Source organism: Sceloporus occidentalis, unplaced genomic scaffold (assembly GCF_023333645.1).
Source record: "Sceloporus occidentalis isolate IW3139 unplaced genomic scaffold, rSceOcc1.0.p SCAF_5, whole genome shotgun sequence".
Taxonomy (NCBI): Eukaryota; Metazoa; Chordata; class Lepidosauria; order Squamata; family Phrynosomatidae; genus Sceloporus; species Sceloporus occidentalis.
Genome location: NW_028316985.1, coordinates 104,924,403 through 104,947,725, shown reverse-complemented (window position 1 = coordinate 104,947,725; position 23,323 = coordinate 104,924,403). Strand labels below are relative to the sequence as shown.

The following is a 23,323-nucleotide window of genomic DNA, read 5'->3' as shown; positions in this document are numbered from 1 at the left end:
AAGCCTAAGCCTGTATTTTTGGTATGGATCATGAGGGAAGATATTTGTGAAAATACTGTTCAAAGCCATTTTGTGAGATAGAATTTTCAGTGAATTTGTAGTTAGGAGCATTATGTGTATAATCCTGTGGTTTCTTGGTGGGATAGCTTTGCTCTTTCTTTCTTTCTTTCTTTCTTTCTTTCTTTCTTTCTTTCTTTCTTCCATTTTGCAGATATCCATAGTTGCTTCAGATGAAGATCAGTAAGGAAGACAGTGGAGTCTTAAACTTCTCTCACCTCTCTGGGAAATTATGCCATATAAAACCAGTTTTAGTGGTGATTTACAGCAGAAGAGCAACCCAAAGAGAAAGAATTAAAAAATACCTCTTGCCCTTCACCAGTTTTTCAGTGGACCCAGCAAGCCATAGCATTTTGAAGATCAGGGGCCAGTCTGGACACTTAGGCGGGTTACAAACCGCCATTAAAGTACATGCGGAGCGCGTACTAGGGTTAGGAAGGTGCGGCGCTTCCACACACCCCTAACCCTAGTATGCGCGGAGCGTGTACAAAATGGTGGCGTCCGTTCCACATGGCTGCTGCCATTTTGACGTCTTGGATGCATAGCGTCCAAACGTGTCACAGTGGAAGTGATGCCGCGAAAGCGCGCCTTGCGCTTTGCAGCGCCACTTCCGGAGCCCAGGAAGGAGCTCCGTTTCAGAGCTCTTTCCTGGTTTGCGTTGCTGGGCATAGCCTTCAGATGGGGTGTCCTTGGGATTTGCAAAGCGGCGGATCGGGGCCTCAGCAGCTGCCGCTCTAACCTCTGAGGCCCCAATCCTGTGGGGAAAGGGGCAGGTACAGGCCGCTGCTCTTTGGCAGTCTGTAACCCGCCTTAGTCTGCTACCACACTGCAGAAACAAAGCATTACTTTAACTTCCATGGTCAGTGCTATGGACTTCTGGAATTCAGAGTTTAGTTGATAGAGTAGGCTAAATAGCTCATCAAATGACAAAGAAGTCCATAGCATTGAGTAATGGAAGTTAAAATGGTGTCAAACTGTTATTTCTGCAGTGTGGATGTAGCTTTGGGTGGAATTACATAGATATAGGAAGCTGGCTTATATCAGGCAAAGCCATATGTGCCTCATAGCCAGCATTCACTCTTGAGTTGTAGTGCTTTTCCAGTTCCACCATCCCAGAAATAGCCAGAGTCTAAAGTTGAGGCCTTCTTATTTGTAAAACTATGCTCTCCCACTGTGATCTCTGTAGCAATATTACTCTATAAACACTATCATTTTAAATAGGTTGGAGAAGTGAAATTTTTCCATAAAGATTCTGTGCAGGAAACCAAGCATCCAGGGACCAGAAAAAGATGAAAGCAGGACTGAGTTTATAGGATCCATAGCAGGAAATAATAAAATGCTTTAAAGATAACTGTAAAAAAGAAGATTTGAGAACAGACGGATAAGGTGTCTTGCAAAGCAGGGAAATAAAATATATTAGAGAGAGTTTAATAAATTAAAATGAAATCTACAGATACAGGGATGGAGGGCAGTAGAAAGCACCACCCGACATTAACATAATGCGCTGAAAATTGCTGAAATTTAAGCGTGTGCATTATCCATTAGAGCCCAGCAAGTTAACCAACAATAGTGCTGTCAGAATTATGTACATGATGATTTATTTCCTTGCTTACACAGCTTGTCTTTATTTTGTTAAAAAAATGTATTTCCATTTACTTCAACAGCAAGATAGATGAGGTGGAAGGATACAATGTGACTACCAATCTTGAAGAATATTTTCATTTATTTATTTCATTTATAATCTAGCCCCTTATTTATATTCTGCACACAGCTACTTTTTCAATTCTTTGCAACAAAGAATTGCAAGGCACAGCAGAGGTTTTCATCAGAAGTCCTCAACGTTTTCTGGCATTTCACTGCAACCTGTAATATGGGGCTTAGTTTTATTATTATTTTTATTTAACCAAAATGCCATCTTGCTTCTCCTCTTCTCCTGTTGTTATCGTTCTCCTACACTCTCTAGTCATCCAACTTCCCTTTCCATTTTTGAAAATCATAAATCAGAATAGCATATTATATCTGGTATGAGAAAAGTATATCCCTGCTTGTATTCACATATTTCTGATTTCTAGTCTCACAATGTTAGCCATTTTCTTGCCATCTATGGCATTACTTGTTAGTTGCACAGCATCTTGACATCAAGACAATGATTAGCACACATTGAAAAGCTGAGGGCTGGGAGTTGATAAAAAGTTTCCGGTTTTAGGAATAATACTTTCATGACTGCTCAAAGGTAAGCCCTTTGAAGGGATATGAAATAGTCCGATATTTTCTCACACATGATACCCTAAGACACTCCACCAAGAAAATGGGTTAACTTCTATAAATTCTTTCATACTTGTACCAAAAACCTTGTTTTTGCATAAAATTGTGTTTTCATGCAGAAAAGTGCTAACAAAATCTTCACCATATATATATATATATATATATATATATATATATATATAAAATTAGGGGTGAAAACCCACAAAATAGAAGCAAAAATTCTAATAATCTCATCCAGTTGGGAGAAAGGTGTTTTTGAGTTGTGTTTGGGTTGTTCATTCTTTCTTGTGTGTGACAATGTAATAATGGAAGATTATGTTCCTAGTCACACTGTATTCAATGGGTCTTATGGCTTGGTGTATGTGCATAGCTTAGAATGTGTACTTCCCCTTGATAAATATTTATTTTAATTCCTTGTATGCTTAAATTTCAAACCGGTTGAAATAAATTCTCTCTGTTTAGGCTTTCTGATGTTTCATTTAGAAATACACAAGTGCTTTCCTCCAACTAACCAAGTACTGTATTCCCTTTCACGGACACCACCTTAATAAAAACAAGGTTATGTCGACCCGTAGAATCACTGCTTTTCAGGAGTCATAGCAATTCATATTAGAGCTGAATTTAATAGCAAGCATTTGTGCAAATGCTTGACAGTCTTCAGTGAACTGGAGTTGACCCTTAAAATACAAAGGAAAAAGCGCTCTCAAACACTGACAGCAAGATGGAGCCTGTGATCAAACAAGTTTATTCCATTTCTTTTTCTTTTCCCTCTGACTCCAACCATTTTTGTCTCTTTCCCTTATTTGCAATTTAAACCAAAAACAACAACAATATCACATCAGCGCTAAGCCCATAAATAAGATGCTGTAAACTAAAATACTAGGGATTATTGTTCACATTTTCTGTTGCAAAATTCAATTCAAAATTACACATTCTAAGCACATGAATACCAAACAGGCCTGTCATAATTGATGTGATAACACTGAATACCAAAAGAGGTAATGAAGAATATTTTTTGTCTTCTGTTCTGCCAACTGTTGTTTCTATGCATTGATGATTTTCGTGTTATTTCATTAACATGACAGGTTAGTGTAAAAAAAAAAAGCCCAACTATGATCATCCAACCAGTGCTTATTTCAAACTTTAGTGTAGCACAGATTTAATTTTCCTTTAATAGATTTTGTGTCAAGTTTGTCTCCTCGAGCTGTGAAAGTTAATTATAAGATGCACAAAAATATATTCAATGTGACCCTAGATTTGTAGCTGTCTCTAAGTCTAGAAAGATGAAACTAGGCAATGTTTAAAATACAACTGTAAAGTAGTATTGAATAAAAGTAGAACATAAAACAATTAATTGCAAGTAAATGAATTGGGGTGTGTTGAGGCAATTGATGCATGCTTGAGAGCACATGAAAATTCTAGGTGAGTTTCATATATAACATATAGAATCATAGAATCATAGAATCATAAAGTTGGAAGAGACCACAAGGGCCGTTCAGTCCAACCCCCTGCCATACAGAAAATCACAAACATACCCGGCAGATGGCCATCTCATCTCATATTGAAGTATGAAGTCTAGGAAAGCTTTGGGATATTCAAGTTTGCTTTGGCATTGGTTTGCTTCATGAGGAAATCATTGGGGGTGCAGTCACTCTTACCAGCAGTAGCATGAGGTATGGCATTTCTGAACAGTTGCATCCCCTTTAGAAGTCTTCTGCTTATTCCTAAAGCCTCCTGATCCTCCTGGCATTTCTTATTGCTTGTTCTCTTCCTTCTCCAAGCAAGCAAGCAAGCAAGCAAGCAACTACCCCTACAATGAGAAGGAACACGTGTGTGTGTGTGTGTGTGTGTGTGTGTGCCTGTGGTCTTTTCCTCTGGACAATAATCTATTTGAGCCTAGATGGTAAGTACGTACTTGATGGGCAGGGAGGTACGAATACTCAAGGCGTGGGCTCCAGCAAGGGAATCTTGCTGAGGAAATCTGGATCTCAGAATTCATCTCTTTCAAGTATAGACATGCATTATTTTATTATCTCATCACCGAAAAATATTATTGGAGTTACCACTAAATGATAATGGAAGTTCTGTTTGCAGTGATCACCTGTGCTAGCCAATTCATACATGCAAGGCAATCATAATAATCAAGCAATGAAATAATGTATGTGACCTGCTCCTAAGGATCTTTTTGTTTAAAGTTAGGCATGTAAATGCAGATTAATGTGTTTTTTTAAAAAATATATGTTATCTCAGCTAAACTTGGTTATAAGAGATAATTGCCGCCTTGAGATTAAAGAAGCTAGGCAGCTGATAGGGACTGTTTTGTGAGAAACCTAATTTACTTGGAGAATTACAGTATAATTTCACTGAATTTCTGTGTTCATTTTTTCTTCATCATATAATTAGTCATTAACGGAGAATCAAAACTATTGTTGTTTCCTTAAGAACAAAGGCCTTGGGAACTGATAATTATACCACAGCTCAACAGTTTTTCTTTCTTCTTTCTTAACAGGCTTTGTGAATATAAAGCATCTGACAATTTTCCAAACCCGCCCCCCCCCCCAAAAAAAGGGGGAAAATCCCCCATAAGAAGGATAGAGCAAGTGGGAAGCTTACTTTAAGGGCCAGTATGAAAAACACCGACTCTCCCTTTCACATTATCTTAGCATGTAATGAGAGCTCAGCCACTAAAATGGACATTAGTTATTTGGTGATATGAAAGCCCTGTTTAAATATTTGAAGGGATGTCATATTAAGGAGGGAGCAAGCTTGTTTTCTCCTGCTCCAAAGACTAGGACCCAGAACAGTGGATGCAAGCTACAGCAAAAGAAATTCCAGTTCAACATTAGGAGGAACTTCCTAACAGTAAGGGCTGTTCGACAGTGGAACACTTTTCATTGGGGTGTAGTGGAGTCTCCTTCTTTGGAGGTCTTTAAACAGAGGCTGGATGGCCATCTGTCAGGGATGCTTTGATTAAGAGTTCCTGCATGGCAGGGGGTTGGACTGGATGGTCTCTTCCAACTCGACAATTCTATGATTCTATTTATCCCCATAGCCTACACTTGAGCTGTGTTAGAAAGGAATGTTTGAACAAAAAGGCATGTATCTATTTTCTATCAGTCACATTGTCCCTCTGTCACAATTTTTCTAATCTAATTTATCAAGATTTTAGCAAGTATCGTGCAATATAAATCTAGACAAATGTTCCCATTGATAATAGAAACATAATGTGGTATTTACTGGGTGGAATCCAGTAAAGTCCTTAACCTGAGGGAATTGCTTCTGTCAAATAAATGGGGAAGACAACCCCCTGTGTAGCCTCAGAATTTGATATGGAGGATTAGGGGATGCCCTGGAGCTGTTTTGATGGGTCACGGGGGCTGTAAGATGCAAGAATAAGCAGAGAAAGTGGATTTCCTCTTGCCTGGCATGCATTCCTCCCAATGTGCTCAGCAATAGAGAAAGGACATGATCCAAATTAGCAGCAGCTTCACCTTCTAATATGAGAACAGAAAAGCAACATCGCCATAGTGGATTCATAATATGTCTTCTGGGATGGGCTGGGGGAATAATGTTACTAGAAGATATTTGAGTTCCATACATTTTAGAATTCAAAGGTATAACTGTTAGTCTGCAAAATCAGTATGCAAAAGGAATCTTGTAGCACTTATGTGAGTTTCAAAAGTGCTACAAGATCTCTTTGCATACAGTAAATTTTAGAGTTTAAATTAAGTTGCATTTTTTTAATCCTTTGGGATAGAAGGCTGTGGCAAGGTTAAGAAGTGATAAGATAGCCTTGTTTAAATATTTCAAGGGGTGTCATATTGTTTTTGCTGCTCCAGAAAATAGGACCCAGAGCAATGGATTCAAACGATAGGAAAAGCAATTCCAGCTCAACATTAGGAGGAACTTACTGACAATAAGAGCTGTTCAACAGTGGAATACACTCCCTTTGGAGGTTTTTAAACAAAGGCTGGATGGTCATCTGTCCAGGGGGTTTTGATGATGTATTCCTGCATGGCAGTGGTTTGACTCTATGATTCTGTGATTCTGTGAATTCAGTCCTTTGGAAAACTCTGCCAAGATACGTCCTGTCAGTACATTAAAATTAACAGAGTTAATATAATATGCTAATTGTAAAATCAGCTTTGGTAAATGTATTCTGTAAATTAATTTAGCACAATAATAACAGTTGTACATTAAAATGAGTTTTAATTAAAATGGCTTAGAAGTATAGTGTCTAGATCGAGGGATACATCCTGTGAGACCATATAGGGAATGATCCTGACTTCCCTTTGTGTGGTACAGTTGGAACGTCTAGAACACTCATATTATCTGAGGACTAAGATCATTCTCTTGATGCCACCACCATCTCAGGCTCACTTGTTGAGGACATAAGAGAGAGCCTTCTCAATGGCTGCTTCCATCTTCTAGAGCTTCCTTCCATGGGAAGTTAGGTTGACCCCTTCCCTGTTTGGCTTTCATCAGCAAGCTAAGAAATTTTGATTTAAGCAGGCATTTAATCATGCCAAGGTGACTTTGAGGGTGTTTTGATTGTGCCTTTTAGCTTTTGTATATTTTATATGGTTTTATACTTGGTTTCTTTTCTTTTCTTTTCCTTTCTTTCTTTCTTTCTTTCTTTGGATGATTTTAACTATTTTGGATTTTATTTTAATGTTTGTAAAAACAAATTCCCTCTGTGAGCCACCTTGGGTCCCTTCTGGGAGAAAGGCAGCCTAGAAATGAAATGAATACATAAATAAGTATCTTGATAACTAACAGTGTATGTCTGTCATCTACTATACATAAGACAAATAAGACTTATCTGTAGGCAATCTAAGGCAGGGTACAGACCGCCCATAAAGGGCGGTCTGCCCGCGCCTTGTTATGCTTCATGAGGAAGCTGCAGTGGACAAACCACACAGCTTCCTTACACCACAAAAAGAACCCGCAAAAAGTGGGTTCTTTTTGCGGTTCCATTGTGATGCCACAGTGCACCAATGGTGCCATCATTTTGACGCCCTCGTCACATGCGAGGGGCAAAGGGCATCTGGAAGTGCCGCCCCTCGCACATGATGACAGCGTCCCATTGCACCTTTCTGTATAGCACCTCTGTTTATTATATTGTTACCCCTTTTGCTGTTCAGTCAGTGTAAATGAAAAACTTTTAAATTATAGCATGTTAGAGTAAGTTTTTATTTAACAAACAAAATCCAAGTATGAACTTGTTAGAAATGCTGATGCAAGGAAAAATGTTGCTATTAAAAAAACAATAAATTTTAGAGCCAGCTCCATCAATGTATGCCTTTCATTTTCAAGATGTCTTAATTTCAGTCCAAAGTTGAAAATACTGAAGAATAGTTAATAGAAGAGGGAACTCAAAATAAGAAACTTTATGCAAAGTACTGATTGAGTTATGACAAATATTTCTTCTGGTAAAAGAACTGAGAAAATATACATTGTGTGTAAAAAAAAAAAAAACCTTTCTCTTCCTATAATTTTTGTAAACCAAATTCTATTTTTAGAATTGGCATGGAGATCAGAGGCATGATTAATTTTGACAATGTTTACCACTGTGGCTTTATCCCTCTTTGATCATGATTAATCATGTTTTAGTCATTCTTCTTTTCTTTCCTTTTTATAGTTTGTTATTTTTTACACTGTTCAACATAGTTTATTCAGGAGTTTGGAAGGGAAGAGCTTTGTCAACTTCTAGTATTTTTTTTTTAATTAGAATGTGTACACAATACTTGATGGACTGCCACATGGGGAGATGTGTGGTGTGCCAAGGCATATTGTTGTGGATGGATGTAGTATTTAAAAGCCAAAGTGGGATCTTTATTCACATTAAAGCCACCTTTTCAACTTGTGTTACACATGTATATAACAGCATCTAGAACTCCAGATTAGCAGACATGGAAGAAAACCACACCAGATAATGGAGAGAGAAAAGTATGATTTCTTCTGCAATCTGCACAGAGAATTGAAACAATGGCAGGGTGAGGGAAGGAACATCAGAACATAATCTAGAATATCATCGTAAAGGCAGACTATATTCTTTGGATGCCCTCAATACTTCCATGATGACTAAAACAGTTATGTCCATAAAAACTGGTGTCATAGGCCTGGGTCCTTTGAATTTAGTTCAATGACTTTCAGTTCAGTTTCAGCGTTAAGAGATAAGGGGCTTAATGTATTTTGCAGTAACATCAGTAGGATAGTGAATCTGTTTTGGAGTTAATTAGAACTTTAAAGGAGCTTTTATATGATTGGACCTATTTTGCGTATAGGGTTCGGCATGTTGGGTGAGGATAAAAGCTGGGCAGATGCTGATATTTTGTGCAGGTTCACAATCATCTGTCTTTTTAAATTCTTGTATTTATCCAAAATGAATTTGCTCAGATTTATTTCTAATGATATGCCAGTAAATTAAAGTGAAAAAATCAAACCACTATTCATGCACATTGTGATAATTATTATTACCATACATTTTTGTTACACTTTAACAGACTTAGTTGAAAGGTGCTCTGAAGGAGAGTGCCAGGACAAAAGCAGTGTAGAATGAATTGTCAAGACTAAGCAGTCAACACCAGCTTTAAAAATAAAAATAAATAGGAAAGGAAATTTTACACACAGCTAGTACAATCCCCACCCCCACCCTTAGAGTTTCCTATCATACACTGAATAAGCTGATTTCTTTGTTTGTATCTACTGTGTGTCCAGATTGTTTTGTTATATCTGAAAACAATTCAATGTTATAGGTTGTTTGTTTTCCCCATGGAAGTCAACAGGGAATATCTGGTGAACTACAGTTCATCTGACAACTATGAAACCAAGAAAGCCCCAGACCTTTGAAGCAAGACACTTAACCCTAATAATCTAAAACTTCTTTATAGACTCTTTATCAGTACTCTTGTTATTTCATTTCATTTATTGTAATCCAGGCAGCATTGCTATAATGCACATTTTCTTTTCAGATCCTAGGTTTATTAGTGCCCATTTGATCCCAGAAAGTGACAACCCAGAAGATGACAAGGTGTATTTTTTCTTCCGTGAAAATGCAATTGATGGGGAGCATTCTGGAAAAGCCACACATGCCAGAATTGGACAGATTTGCAAGGTAAAATTGTGACTAAATCATGTGAAAATTGACCTCGTTGTCCTATACTTTTAAAGGACACTTTGCTTAGGCCTTGTCTGCACAGACCAACAGGCCTGTTCTTTCCACATGCTGTTTGGATGACACCCAGACCAACTCTTGGTTCTGGACAATGTGACTGGACAGAACCAGAACCAGAGGAAAACACATTTAATGTAGTTTAAAAGAAATTACTTGGGAAAATCCAGAGCTCTTCATTCCTGAACTACAGTGGCTGTTGTAGAAGCATCTTGCTGGGCCACCTGGCAGGTCACTCATTCTGAGGTTAGGGCGAGGTGTTCTACACTGGTTCATTGCTGGGTGCCTCGTTCTGACCTCTCAGAAACTAGAAATTCACACCAGCAGCAGATCCACTCAGCGGCCCAATGTAGACAGCCATTATGGCACAGGAATGGAGGATCAGGTAGTGGAGAAGGGGGAGCTGTGGTGCCAAGATACTGTGAGCTGTCTCTGGAGCATTCTGGCCAGTGCAGACAAGGCCTTATTTTATTTAGAACATAATTTGGAGTGAAAGTTATATTCAATGATAGCATTTGTTGGTCGAAATATCTGTGAATATTTTAGACTTTGGTAATTTTCCTTATTGACTGGTGCATCTCTGACTGCCACAAAAGGCAAACAACATTTTAAAAAAAGTTAAATCTATATGCCATAATCCGTGTGTATCAAGGAATAACTGCAAATGTAGCAAAAATTATGCCAAGTAAGAATATTTAAGTATCTGTCCAAGATACTTTGATAAACTGTCAGCTTTTATACCTAGTTCTGGAAGTCTATACTCCAACAAGAAGTCATAAAATGATTGAAACACTATTGTACCCAGATTTACTTCTTCCAAGAATTCCTCATCTCATAGCCAAGAATGAGCTGTTTCATGCTTAAAATCAGGTATTATTTTAATGTGATTAGATGAACTATTCCTTTTCTAGAATGACTTTGGTGGCCACAGAAGCCTTGTCAACAAATGGACCACATTCCTCAAAGCACGCCTGATGTGCTCTGTGCCAGGGGCCAATGGCATTGATACGCACTTTGATGAACTCCGTAAGTAGTCAAATCTTTTGTGAATGCAAAGTCACACTCTAGCCAGCTACTGATTCATACTAATATGTCTAAGATGCTTTTTTTACCCTTGTCCCTTTCTTATTTTTCTTTTTTTGACAGAGGATGTGTTTCTAATGAACTCAAAAGACCCTAAAAATCCAATAATCTATGGCGTGTTTACAACTTCGAGGTACAGAACATATCATTTTACTTATATGGAAGCTTATGCAGGCTGGTTGTTTTAAAATGGTTTCTTTGTTTCCATGGCCATTTAAGAAGGAAGATATTTTCTTAACCTTTGAACTGCTAGCATCCAGTGCATGTAAAAGGTTAATGAATGGGAGTCTTCTTATAAGCAAGACATCTTATAAGCAAGCCAATGGCCACACAGTGTGAAAGAACATATTTTTCCCCCTGGGTTAGCCCTATTTTTAGCATTGGCCATATTGTATCATCTCAAATGTAAAATGTTTGCTTTCATTAGCAAGTAAAACGCTTACTTTCATTAGCAAGTAAAGGTTTGCTTGGGATCTTGTGAGAGAATTTTTAAATGAGGATTTACATGAGTTCCAGCCCTTTCAAAAGTCCATTTCTTGTGTGATTTGTAAATGCCAAGAGGCTGAGCCACATATGAAGAAATCCTGGAGTGATGGGAAAGCAAGCACATAGGCAGCTCCACTAGCTGAATTGAAAGTGCATCTTAGCCATATGATTGGAGACCTAAAGAGTTTATGAATTGCAGGTCAGCAAGGCAATAAATCTACTGGAAGTTTCAATCCAAAGGTTAAAGCAGCTATCCAAGTTGTCAAACCTTTTCCCCAAAATACCATGCATTACCATGAATAGCTCCTTTAAATTCCAAACTAAAATCCAGAGTGACTTCAAGAGTAACATTGGAAAAGATAATCCAAGATCACTGGAAGTGGAGGGAAAGGGAAACTGAACCCATAACACACTGTCTACATAAAATATTTGAATTATACCCTATTTGTAAAGCTTTGAATTGTAACAAGTTTACGTTGTTGTTGGTTTTTTTGTTTATTTCCTGAAAGCACATCTAAAAATGGCTATTTCTGGCTATTTCTGAAGCTGTCCACCTTTTAAGCACCTCTTTTTGAATTATCTGCTTTTTCCAACATTAGCAATATCTTCAAAGGATCAGCTGTCTGTATGTACAGCATGACTGATGTGAGACGGGTGTTCCTGGGTCCATATGCCCATAGAGATGGTCCCAACTATCAGTGGGTTCCTTTCCAAGGAAGAGTACCATACCCACGGCCAGGAACTGTAAGTGCACTCATTGAATGGTCAGATGAGAGGGGGATATTTATTCCTGATATACTACTGTTGTAGTTTTAGGCATCACTCTCAAAATGGCACTCAATGGGGGAAGGGGGACACAGTGATTTCAGCAGACCAAAGTTAGAGATTAAGTTAATGCTTGCCTTCTACTTGTTAAAACCACAATTCAAATGTAATCCTCTATCCAAATCTCATATTTAGTGTGAATATCATATGTCAGAGAGCTCTCGTGCCACAACAAACTACAAATAATAATAATAATAATAATAATAATAATAATAATAATAATTTTTTTAATATTTCCCGCCTCTCCCTGCAGATCGAGGGAGGATTACAACAATAGAAACAACATTACAAGATAAAAAACTACAATTTCATATAAAATACACTCAGTAAAACAGTGAAACTGCTATCAATACAATACATAGACTAAATCATCATTTAAAATACATAGCTTTACAAATAGAGGTGGATAGGCCTGCCAGAAGAGATCCATCTTAAGTGCCTTCTTAAAAGCAGCTAAGATGGTAATGAGGCGGATCTCCTCTGGCAAGCCATTCCATAATTTAGGAGCTACAGCAGTAAATCCCTGTGGGAAGTTGTTGTTAACCTAGTGTTTACATACTCTAATAAGTTCTTCCTGGTTGTTCTGAGAGTGTGTGGTGGATTGTATAGGGCTCTCTGACTGAGAATTCTCCTCCCTGAACTGTGAATCATATGGTTCTCAGGATTCCATAGGAATCTCAGGATTCCATAGGAATCTCAGGATTCCATAGGAGGGAGCAATGAGAGTTAAAGTGGTGTCAAACTGCATTAATTCTGCAGTGTGTCAGCAGCCTATGGCTCCATATCTTCTATTTCTTTCTAGACTTTCAGCACATGATGTGATTCAGTATGTAGCACAAGATTCCTCCAATAAACAACCCATGTGTACTTTGCGTACATCCTTTTTTTTTCTTTTAAAGATTGGAGGAAATTCAAGTGATCTCCAAGTCAAACTCAGATCAGGGCCACACTTATCCTTAGCTGCAACAACACTGCACATTCAGGTGCTACTAGACCATGTACAAGTTTTGCAATCATTTTTTAAAGGATCCATTATAATGTAGAGAAAATGAAAAGCCTCACTGGTGTGGGTATATGAATCAGGGAGGCCTAGGTTCAGAGAAGGTAGGAGGTCTATGCCCTGGGGGCAGCACCTTGCAGAAGGAAGTATTAGGTGCCTCCTTGCACAAAGCTGGAAAATATGCAATGATTTATGAACCAGAAGCTCTTTCACACTTATAATCATAGCACTATGATTCCACTTTAACTGCATCCTTTGGAACCTCGTGATTCTTAGTTCAGGTAGGAAAATTCTCAGTCAGAGAGCTCTAATGTCTCACCAAACTACAGGTTCCAGGATTCCAAAGCATGCAGCCATAGCATGTAACATGGAATCATATTTTCTATTATTTTTAATTTTTAATTGTTTTTAATAAGTTGTATCCCATCTTGAAGATAGTTGATGTTGGGGGGGGGGGAGGGAGTGGAATATAATTAAATAACATTCATGAATTAATTAATAAATGAATCATAGTGTTATAATTGTATAGTGTGAAAATGAACCAGGAACTGCACAACTGTAGTACCACCATCGGCTCTTTCTAAGCTTTCCTGTTCCCAGCCTTTGTTCCTGATCTGTCAGAAGAAAAGGGGAACACATTACTATATGAATATTGCAAGGAGATCCCATGAGTGCTCATTGCTGAGCCCTAACATCATCACACTAGAATGGGCATCTCGTTGAAAGAAACACCATGCAGAAAATTAAACTTCATTGCATTATATTCAACAGGATGTCCCTTTAGATAATCATCCAAGTAAAAAGAAGCAGCCCCCTAATTGCCTTCAATCCAGCCATGCACCCACCTCACCCTAAAAAGGGGAAACAGGTTGAAGACAGTTTGCACCCTTTCACAAAGAGATGTAAAAATTATCAGAAGAGGAACTCAGTTTGTGTGGGGAGGGGGAAGAGAAAGAATTAAAATGTTTGTGAAATATGCTTCTCATTTTTGACTCCTTGCTGATTGCAGAGCTTTTGGTAGGCTCTGCATTTTGCAGAAAGTGTAAGGAAACACTGATGTTCACATTACTGCTTCCATTTCAAACATGAGGAATGTAAACAAGAAATCAATATAGTGTATATAGGAAGGATCCTTTAAAATGATTTAGCACTTAGCTTTCCTTAGGGATCACCATGCACCATTGAACTAAGGAATTTGAGAGGAGGAAAGGCCCACAGAGTCCTTGGACAGCCTTGTGGTATGTTCATTCATTGTAAATTTGAGGTTTATGGATGGCTGCTTAGAAACGATCAAGTCATTCCATTTAAAAAATGAAAAAGATTACACACACATTATTCACACATGTTTTTGTGTATGAATCCCCAGCTGCATTAACAATACTTAGCACTCCTAAATTACTTTTCTTGTTCAAAGCATTTCACATGTATTATCTGATTAATCATTATCTAATTAATGCACGTAATCAGGATTGTGCTCCATCTGGAAAATTAGGAACTAGCTTGGGAATGTGAATTCATTTAAACACAAAATTGCTACAGGGTACAAAAAGACTTTTAATAATTGTTGGTTGCATTGATTTGGCTAAAATCAATGTGGCACTGATTTGGAAAAAAAGAAAAGAAGAAGGGAAGCTCCCATTGTGTTTCTCATTTTTAATTATGTTTGGTCTGCAATTATCCCAGGTGTTCAAATTCACTTGTAAAAGAGAGTACTGAAATTGTGTTGCTAGGGAAAGCACACAATAAAATGATGAATGCTGTCAATTAAAACTAGGCCACACAGACCTGTGAACATTTTCCTATTCCTATGAAATACGCTGTAGTTTTTTAAGGAAAATCCTCGCTATTGAATATTAACAAGGCAATAATCATGGTAATTGATGTTTCCCCTATTGAACATTAGGATTATTGTTTGATTACATTTTGGCTTTCAAGTGGTAAGTATTAATGAACAAGCTTTTGAGGACATTGTCGCACTTGAATGTTCTTAAAATAAAAGTAGTAAACATAAAATATAATGCTACTACAGTGGTCCCTCCGCATTCATTGGGGTTAGATGGTCCCTCCGCATTCATTGGGGTTAGATTCCATGAATATGGGGGGGGGGGATCACAACTAAAAATACCACTATTCTTTTTAAATGAGAAAACACCTCTCTAGGAATCCTCAGGTCCTCTAGTGCAACTCAAGTGTTCAACATCCAGTGGTCAACATCTGCCAAACCTTTGGGTCTATCGCACAGGCCCCTGGAACAGGCCTGTCACATTACAAAAAGGGGCATGATGGGAACGGAAGGCAGCATAGAATGCATCTTACCACACAGTGGAACGCTGCCACCACTCCCAGAAGTTTTCATCATGTTCTGGATGCATCCTTGAGGGGGTGATTTTCAGGAATGCTTCTAAACCGTTCCTGAAAATCGCCTCCTGGGGAACGCATCCAGAACGTGATGGGAACTTCCGGCCTCGGCATCGGTGGCATTCCCCTGTGCGGTAAGATGCATTCTATGCTGCCTTCCATTCCCATCATGTCTCCTTTTGTAGCACAACAGGACCATTCCAGGGCCTGTGCGATAAACTCTATTGATCATAGAATCATGGTGGAGAACCTACAAATGCATAGAGAAGTGTTTTCTCTAGGAACTTCTAGATTCTCTGGCACAACTTTATGATCAACTTCTGGCAGACTTGTGCTGGAGGACATAGAGATTCCTAGAACCAATACTGGTAAAAAAAAATTTTTTTTAGTGTTCAAAGCACTTTGTATAAATTTAAGGAAGGGGCAAGAGAGCAGTTTGAATTAGGCAGGCCTGGTAAATTGTGTAATTCCATCATTTGTGTTTGAGGCCTGACATCTGGGGCTGCATCCACACTCCAGAAATAACAATACTTAGCACTCCTCACAAGAGTTTCCCAACTGCCACTACTAGTAGAAGACACCAGTAAGGGAGTGAACTCACATGGGCAGGCAAAGAGCAGGAGACAACATCACACAAAATGATCAGCAAGGTTGTGTGGTGATTTTTTGAGGATCCTGAAAAGACATTTCATGCAATCCTCACCCCCACTATGGTCCAAAAGGCTGCTGGTTTGCCTTGTCTTTCTTACACACCAATACTTTCACTGAAGGCCCCCCTCCACTGCCCCCTTTTCCCTCACTGCCCCCCTGGAACCATCCACTGCCCCAGAGAGGGAGTACTGCCCACTTTGGGAATCACTGCTCTAGGCAGCTAAATCAAATGGTTTGAGTATTCCAACTGAACACTTTGGGGGGAGATTGAAGATTTACAGAAGAACCCTCTACCAGCACAATTTATTTGGAAAGTTCAGTAATCCTTACAACAGCCCTTCAGCATCATCTAGTACCGCCTACCATGCTTGTTACATTAACTGGGATTTGAAGCAGGGATGGATACTGTGCTGGGCTAGAAGGGGGCATGCAATTTTGCAGATCTCACAGATTCAGCAGCATTTTGTGAATCTGATATTTGCCAATTCCAGTAAGAACTGGACTAAGCTGCATTTCCTTGTTCCAATACAGAACTAAATTATTCAAGAGCTTTAGCGGGTTTTTTAAAAAAAATATATTGTGATACATTTCTTGACTTTAAAAAAAATACCGTCAAATGTACTTGCAGAAAAAACATATTATTTTGAGAGAAATTGTTTTCAAGTGACACATTTAAATCTACATTGAAATTCAAATTGTACTTTAATGCAGAAATGGAACAAGGGTATCAGTGATGACTTGGAAAGTGTTAATTTCTCCTTTCATGGAGACACTGAATATATACCATAATATTGGTCCACAACTATCTTTAGGCCTTGCCCATGTGTGAATAATGCAGAAGAGGGAGGCTACAATGGGAATTTCAATGCTGTAATTTATTAAGTAGAGCAAGGGAACCCAATGGCCTGTGGGTCAGATGTACTTCCAACCTCTTTTTGTGATTCCCAGGTTGTTTCAAAAGCACATTTCCAAAATTTAATGACAGACCAGAGAAAACTCTTCAAAACAAGCAAAACATTCTTGCTTTAAAGGGTTTTGCAGTTTGCAATAGAAATTTGGCAATGGGGAATGTGATCCACAAGAGACCAAGAAACTGCAAAAATTGAACCCCTACTCTCCTGACAATGTCCTTTTTTTTTCTTCTTCTCCCACCAGTGCCCAAGTAAAACATTTGGTGGCTTTGACTCAACCAAAGACCTTCCGGATGAAGTAATCACCTTTGCAAGAAGCCATCCTGCTATGTACAACCCTGTATACCCTATCAATAACCGTCCCATTATGGTCAAAACAGATTTGGATTACCAGTTCACACAAATTGTAGTTGATCGGGTGGATGCTGAGGACGGCCAGTATGATGTCATGTTCATTGGAACAGGTAAGGTTCCACTAACCTCTGCTGGATAAAAAAATTGGAATTGATGGTTTAGAATACATTCTATTCAGCATTTATTCTGTACAAAGACTTGGCAGATTGCTCTCTTCAAAGGAATGGGAATCAGACTTTGTTTTCCAATAGTATTCACAAATACTTTCAAGCAAGGCTCAGCATTAGTCAGTACCTTACGCCTTGTCTTCAAGGGTTAAAAACCCAATTTCCCCCCTGTTCTGGTGCTATTCTGTTCTGACCATACGTAGCTCAAACCCCTGTTCTCATGCAAGATGACATCTGATGCATTCCACACTACAACCAGGGCATAACAACCATAAAATGAACTTTTAAAACCTACCTCGTACTCTGAATCCTCTGGAATGAGTCCTCCATTTCTGCACAGCAGTGGCTGTCTGCATATGCATCCCTCTGAGCTGCCCAGCATGTCTGGCGCCACAGCAGATCACTCGCTCTGAGGTCAGAACAAGGTACCCAGCAATGGTCACCTCAGAAGTGAGTGACCCACAGTGGTGACAAATGCACTGCTAGCTCAGTGAAAAGACTGCAGACAGCCATTCCAGCATAGAAACAGAGGGCTAGGTAATGGTGGAGGGCTAGGGCATCTCTGGGACAAGGATATTCCCAACTGCCTCCAGAGTATCCTGGTTTGTGTAGACAGGACCTTAGTTAACTGAAGTCATGATTGGAACATTGGAATTACTCCATGAACAGATTGAATTATCTTTATTGCTGAGATGATTAACTTTTATCCACACTGTGTCACTTCAGATTGCAGGTTGCAACTCATATTTTGGATTCTGTCCCATCCCCCAAACACAGAAAATTAGCATATTCTACAAAGGTTTGGGTCAGAACCTTTATCCTTGATGTCTGTCCTACCATAGTGAGCAATCATCATGAATTTAAAAACTCAGATTTTTAATATCTACAATAAACATTGCGAGGGCAATTATTTGCTTGTTTACTTAGCAATCCCAATTGTGTTCAGAAGTTTAATCTTTTCGTAAGTGTGTTTAGGGTGACAGCCTAAAAAAAAGTTTGTTCTCTCGCTCCAGAGAAATAGTCCCCTCTAATCTCCCTCTCCCTTCTAATCTCCCTCTAACATGCTAAAACACATATTTTAACACATCAGTCTGCACTCCTAAATTCATCTGAAGTTGTAGAAGAATAATTTAGTGCTGTCTGAGTCCCATCTGTCAGTAAACATGAATTAATAACTGTAATTTTATCATCCAAACTGAATTACTCGTCAAAGCTTAGTGATCTGAAAAGAAGAGCCTGATTCAATTTGTCTGAAATTTGTTTGAAATATTACTCCACCAAAAGCTGATCTTGAATACTGATAAAACTTTGCTTTGGGTTATTGAGGCCTCATCAGAGACTCTATAGCATTTAACGTATTCTACCTTTAACCTCAAACGCTTTCTAATCCAGTAAACCACTAATCTTGGTGGGATCCCTTTTAAAAAGAACTAGTTTGTAAAAAAATTGTGGACACATTGTGGCTGGCTGTCAGGTTCACTCACTCAGTTCCTATTTCTTTCCCTCCTTTTTCAAGCTTCTATCATCCTAAACTGTAGTATTCATATGTCTTCCTACGTAGCACTGATTAAAATCCATTTCCTTGATGCTCTTTAATTTTTGGAAGTTCTTCCCATCTTTGTCGCTAATATATTTGACAAATTTCTCTTGCAAAAAATATAATTTCGCAGGTCATTCTTTTTTAAAATATATTATTTATTTATTTTTACATATAACAAAACAACATCACAAGCAATATAACAGAAACTAAACATAAAACAATGAACAATAAACAGAGGGAAATGATAGTATACAAACAAAAAAGTTGAACATAAAACAAATATTTGACAATTCACTTTACAACATAAACCAGTTATGTCTCTAAACCTAAAATCACTTACCTTCTTAAACCCTCACTTATCTTGACCCTCCCTTTGTAAATTTTGTATCACCGCTTTCTTCAGATCAAGTTCCCCTATTTTCTAGATCCTATTATGTCCCTTTCTTGTTCCTTCTCATACTACCCTTTTTGGTTGTGCCTCCTTAATCCTTTCCTTCTTTATTTGCCTACTCTCTTCTCCTTCTTGCCTACTTTAAACCTTGTGTTTATTACCTACTCTTACCTTCCATCACTTTCCAAATTCCTCTGCTTTACCTATTCAGAACTTGATCTGAAGTCAGCTCTCTTTACGATATACCCTAATCATAATAATCTCAATTTCAACTCACAAACTACACATTACATAGTACATACAAACAACAAATTTGTCCTTCCTATCTTGTGAGTGAGATTATATCCGTAACATCCTTTGTGATCCCCCTTTTTATCTCTCCATATTATTTAATATTATGTATGCTATGGCTCAATTAACTATCTTCTAAATACCTTTATTATCCATTATCTTTAACTACAATTATGGCATTTCTGTGTCACTCCATGAATGAAGCTCTTTGTCTGAAACTCATAAAATGTTGTTAAGATACCATGTGAAAATAGATTTACATTGTAAACCCCATAACAAATATTAGGTAATAAAAATAAGAACAGTTTTTCATAGCTGTTGTTCAGCAGCATTTGTTAAGATTATTTGTCTGGTGAAGTCTTTTTACATTAATATACTCACATACTATTGATGAAAAGGTAAATGTTTTCCCTCGATATGAATGTCCAGTCATAGCCAACTATAGTAGGCAGTGCTCATCTCCATTACTAAGCTGAAGAGCCAGTGTTGTACAAGGTGGTCTGGTAGTCATGCGGCCAGCATAACTGCACCAAATGCTGTTATCTTCCACCAAAGTGGTACCTATTTATCTACTTGCATTTGCGTGCTTTCGAACTGCTAGGTTGGCAGAAGCTGGGACTAGTGATGAGAACTCACTCCATTATGCAGCACTTGGACCTCAAACTTCCAACCTTCCGACCTTATCATAATCAGAATTGGCATCTTAAATTAATTAAACAGATAAAAAAACACATTTTAACAACTTAAAATAATCTAAAAGATCAAATACTTAAAGTTATATACAGTACATATGCATTTGGACCTAAAAGCTTCAGCAAAAAGCCATGTTCTTTTCACTTGGTGCTTAAAAGAAACCAAATTTTGTGTAAGCTGGACCTCCACAGGGAGGACATTCCATAAAGAAGGTGCCAAAGCAGAGAAGGCCCTCTTCCATGTCCTCTCACAATGTATTGCTACCATTGGTGGGATTTAGAGTGCCTTCCCCTAATGATGCTTATATATGATACCACCCAAGATATGCAGAGATTTCATGGTGTCTAGTATCACTAAGTTTAACGTCAGCAGTAACCTGTATTTAACAAACCAGATCAACTGCATATAGTCAATACCTGTAATTATCTAACAAAAAACAGAGCAAACTGGAAATGCTAGATTTCTTTCAGCCAACAAAAGATAAAAATGTATCTAAAAGTGAACAATTGAAATGTAACATTTTGTTGAATAAAGAAAACAGAAAATATCTGGAACAAAAGTTTTCAGTCAAGATAGTAATTGAAATCTAATCCAATCAAGATGCATGACAGTCCCCAATCCAACTCAATTTGAGCTGAAGCCATGCCTAAATGGGTTTCATCATTTCATTTTAACTGTCTCAAAAGAATCTCCATTTTTTTTACTGTTTTTTCAATACGCCCTTCCAATTTATCTACCGTAAACCCTGGGCATTAGAAAGATGTAGGTACATGAATCTTTGTCTATTTCATTCTCCCTTGTGAAAGCAAACATGTGCATTTTTTCTCCCTGCTGGGAAAAATTTTGAGAATTTTTGAACATTTTTCAAATATTCTTTTCATTGCAGAACTTCAAAATTTTTGTGCAAAAAGATATGTTAATAGCTTTTTTGTCTAAATCAACAAAAGCAAAATGAAATATGCTAATGATCATTTTGTTTTAAAAAATAGAACAACAACACATCACGCCAAATGACAATTTATTTATTTTTTGACATGATACCACCAGATATGGAAATTTTATAAGATACTACTGGAAGAGGGATAATATGAGTTGCGGGGGGGGGGGGGATACTTGCATGAAGCAAGCAATGGGCTCTTTTAAGTTCAAGGCCAAAGGTAGTGTAAAGTAAATGTTCTAGTCTTGGCTCAGTAATTAAGGATGTATTCAAAATATATGGACTAAGAACCAGGATACTTTCATTCTCTAAGAGCAGCCAGGTTAGAGTGGTTACCCTGGCAAACTGCCATCTGATGTTCCCCTCCACCTGTTTGCTATGTTGACAACTGGGATAGGAATCTATCCGGGGCTATAGACAGTATCGCTCCCGAGCGTCCTTGCCGGCCTGCTCCAAAGAAAAGACTCTGGTATACAGAAGACCTTCGCCAGATGAAGCGGGCTGCACAACGACTAGAGCACTACTGGCGGAAACATCAGAACTTATATGACAGAACACTCCATGAGAACATGTTGTGTTCCTATGGAGTGGCAGTCAGTGCAGCTAGGAAGTCGTTCTGTGCTGCACTGACTGCGTCAGCGGAGTCTCGTCCAGCAGAGCTGTTCAAGGTAGTCAGGGAACTAACTCAAACCCCGGCCACCCAGAACCCTTTGCTTGAACCAACTATTGCCTGCTGTGACACTTTTAACAACTTCTTTGCTGACAAAGTCTCTCAGATAAGGACTGATCTTGACACCAGTTTTTGAGCAGAACCTTTAGTAGAGGCATCCAGTGCCTCTGGTAACAAGGTTATTCTGGATCAATTCGAGTTTGTCAGTACCGAGGACGTAGACAAACTCCTTGGATGCATGAAAAAGACAACTTGCCCTCTTGACCCTTGTCCTTCCTGGTTGACCATGCAGGGAGGAGATGTTATAACATCTGATCTTTATCGGATAATAAACACATCTCTTCGGGAATGTACTGTTTCAACGTCTTTGAAACAGGTAGTTGTAAGGCCTTTATTGAAGAAACCTTCCCTTGATCCCCTATCTATGAGTAATTATAGACCGGTCTCCCTATTGCCATTCTTGGGCAAGGTGATTGAGAGGACAGTCGCTTTTCAGCTCCAGGCAGTCTTGGATGAAACCGATTATCTTGACCCATTTCAAACTGGCTTCAGAGCAGGCTACAGAGTTGAGACTGCCATGGTCACCTTAGTCGATGACTTCCGTCTGGCAACCGACAGAGGAGATATAACTCTGTTGGTGCTCTTGGACATCTCAGTGGCATTCGATACCATCGACCATGGTATCCTTCTGGAACGCCTGAGAGAATTGGGTATTGGGGGCACTGTGCTCCAGTGGTTCCGGTCCTATCAATAAGGAAGGTTCCAGATGGTGAGGCTGGGGGACAGCTGCTCTCGTAAAAGAGAGCTTACATCGGGCGTCCCTCAGGGCGCCATTCTGTCCCCCATGCTATTTAACATTTACATGAAGCCACTGGGAGAGATCATCCAGAGCCATGGAGCATGGTGTTATCAGTACGCTGATGACACCCAAATTTATCTCTCCATGTCTCCGACTGATACAGTGACTAAGGATGGCATCTCTCCTCTCGACGCCTGCCTGGGGGCAGTAATGGGCTGGATGAGGAAAAACAAACTCAGATTGAATCCAGAGAAAACAGAGGTACTCATGATAGGTTCCCCTAGCCCGGGCAGGGAAATTTGCCATCCTGTCCTTGACAGGATTAAACTTCCCCTAAAGGACAAAGTGTGTAGTTTGGGAGTACTCCTGGATCCATCCCTACATTTATCATCTCAAGTAGATGCGATGGCCAGGAGTGCTTGGTATCAGCTTCGGCTGATACGCCAACTACGTCCCTGTCTGGACCAAGGGGACCTAGAAAAGGTAGTACATGCACTGGTAACCTCTCGTTTGGATTTCTGCAATGCACTCTACATGGGGCTACCTTTGTATCAGGTTCGGAAACTTCAATTGATTCAAAATGCAGCAGCCAGGTTAATCACGGGGACAGCGAGGTCCGACCATATAACACCTGTTTTAAAATCTTTACACTGGCTGCCAATTCATTTCCG

At 38.8% G+C, this 23,323-nt stretch overlaps 1 protein-coding gene across 2 annotated transcripts in view; it reads left to right on the top strand.

Annotated features, from left to right (window-relative positions):
* Positions 1 to 23,323, top strand: part of LOC149312620 (semaphorin-3A) — a 221,756-nt gene that overhangs the window by 171,544 nt on the left and 26,889 nt on the right. For both annotated transcript variants that reach the window (XM_089525014.1, XM_089525015.1), the window contains exons 7-11: positions 9,297 to 9,439; positions 10,408 to 10,522; positions 10,643 to 10,712; positions 11,665 to 11,809; positions 17,055 to 17,274. In XM_089525014.1, coding sequence (XP_089381140.1) covers positions 9,297 to 9,439; positions 10,408 to 10,522; positions 10,643 to 10,712; positions 11,665 to 11,809; positions 17,055 to 17,274 — 693 coding nt within the window. The remainder of the gene's footprint in view (positions 1 to 9,296; positions 9,440 to 10,407; positions 10,523 to 10,642; positions 10,713 to 11,664; positions 11,810 to 17,054; positions 17,275 to 23,323) is intronic.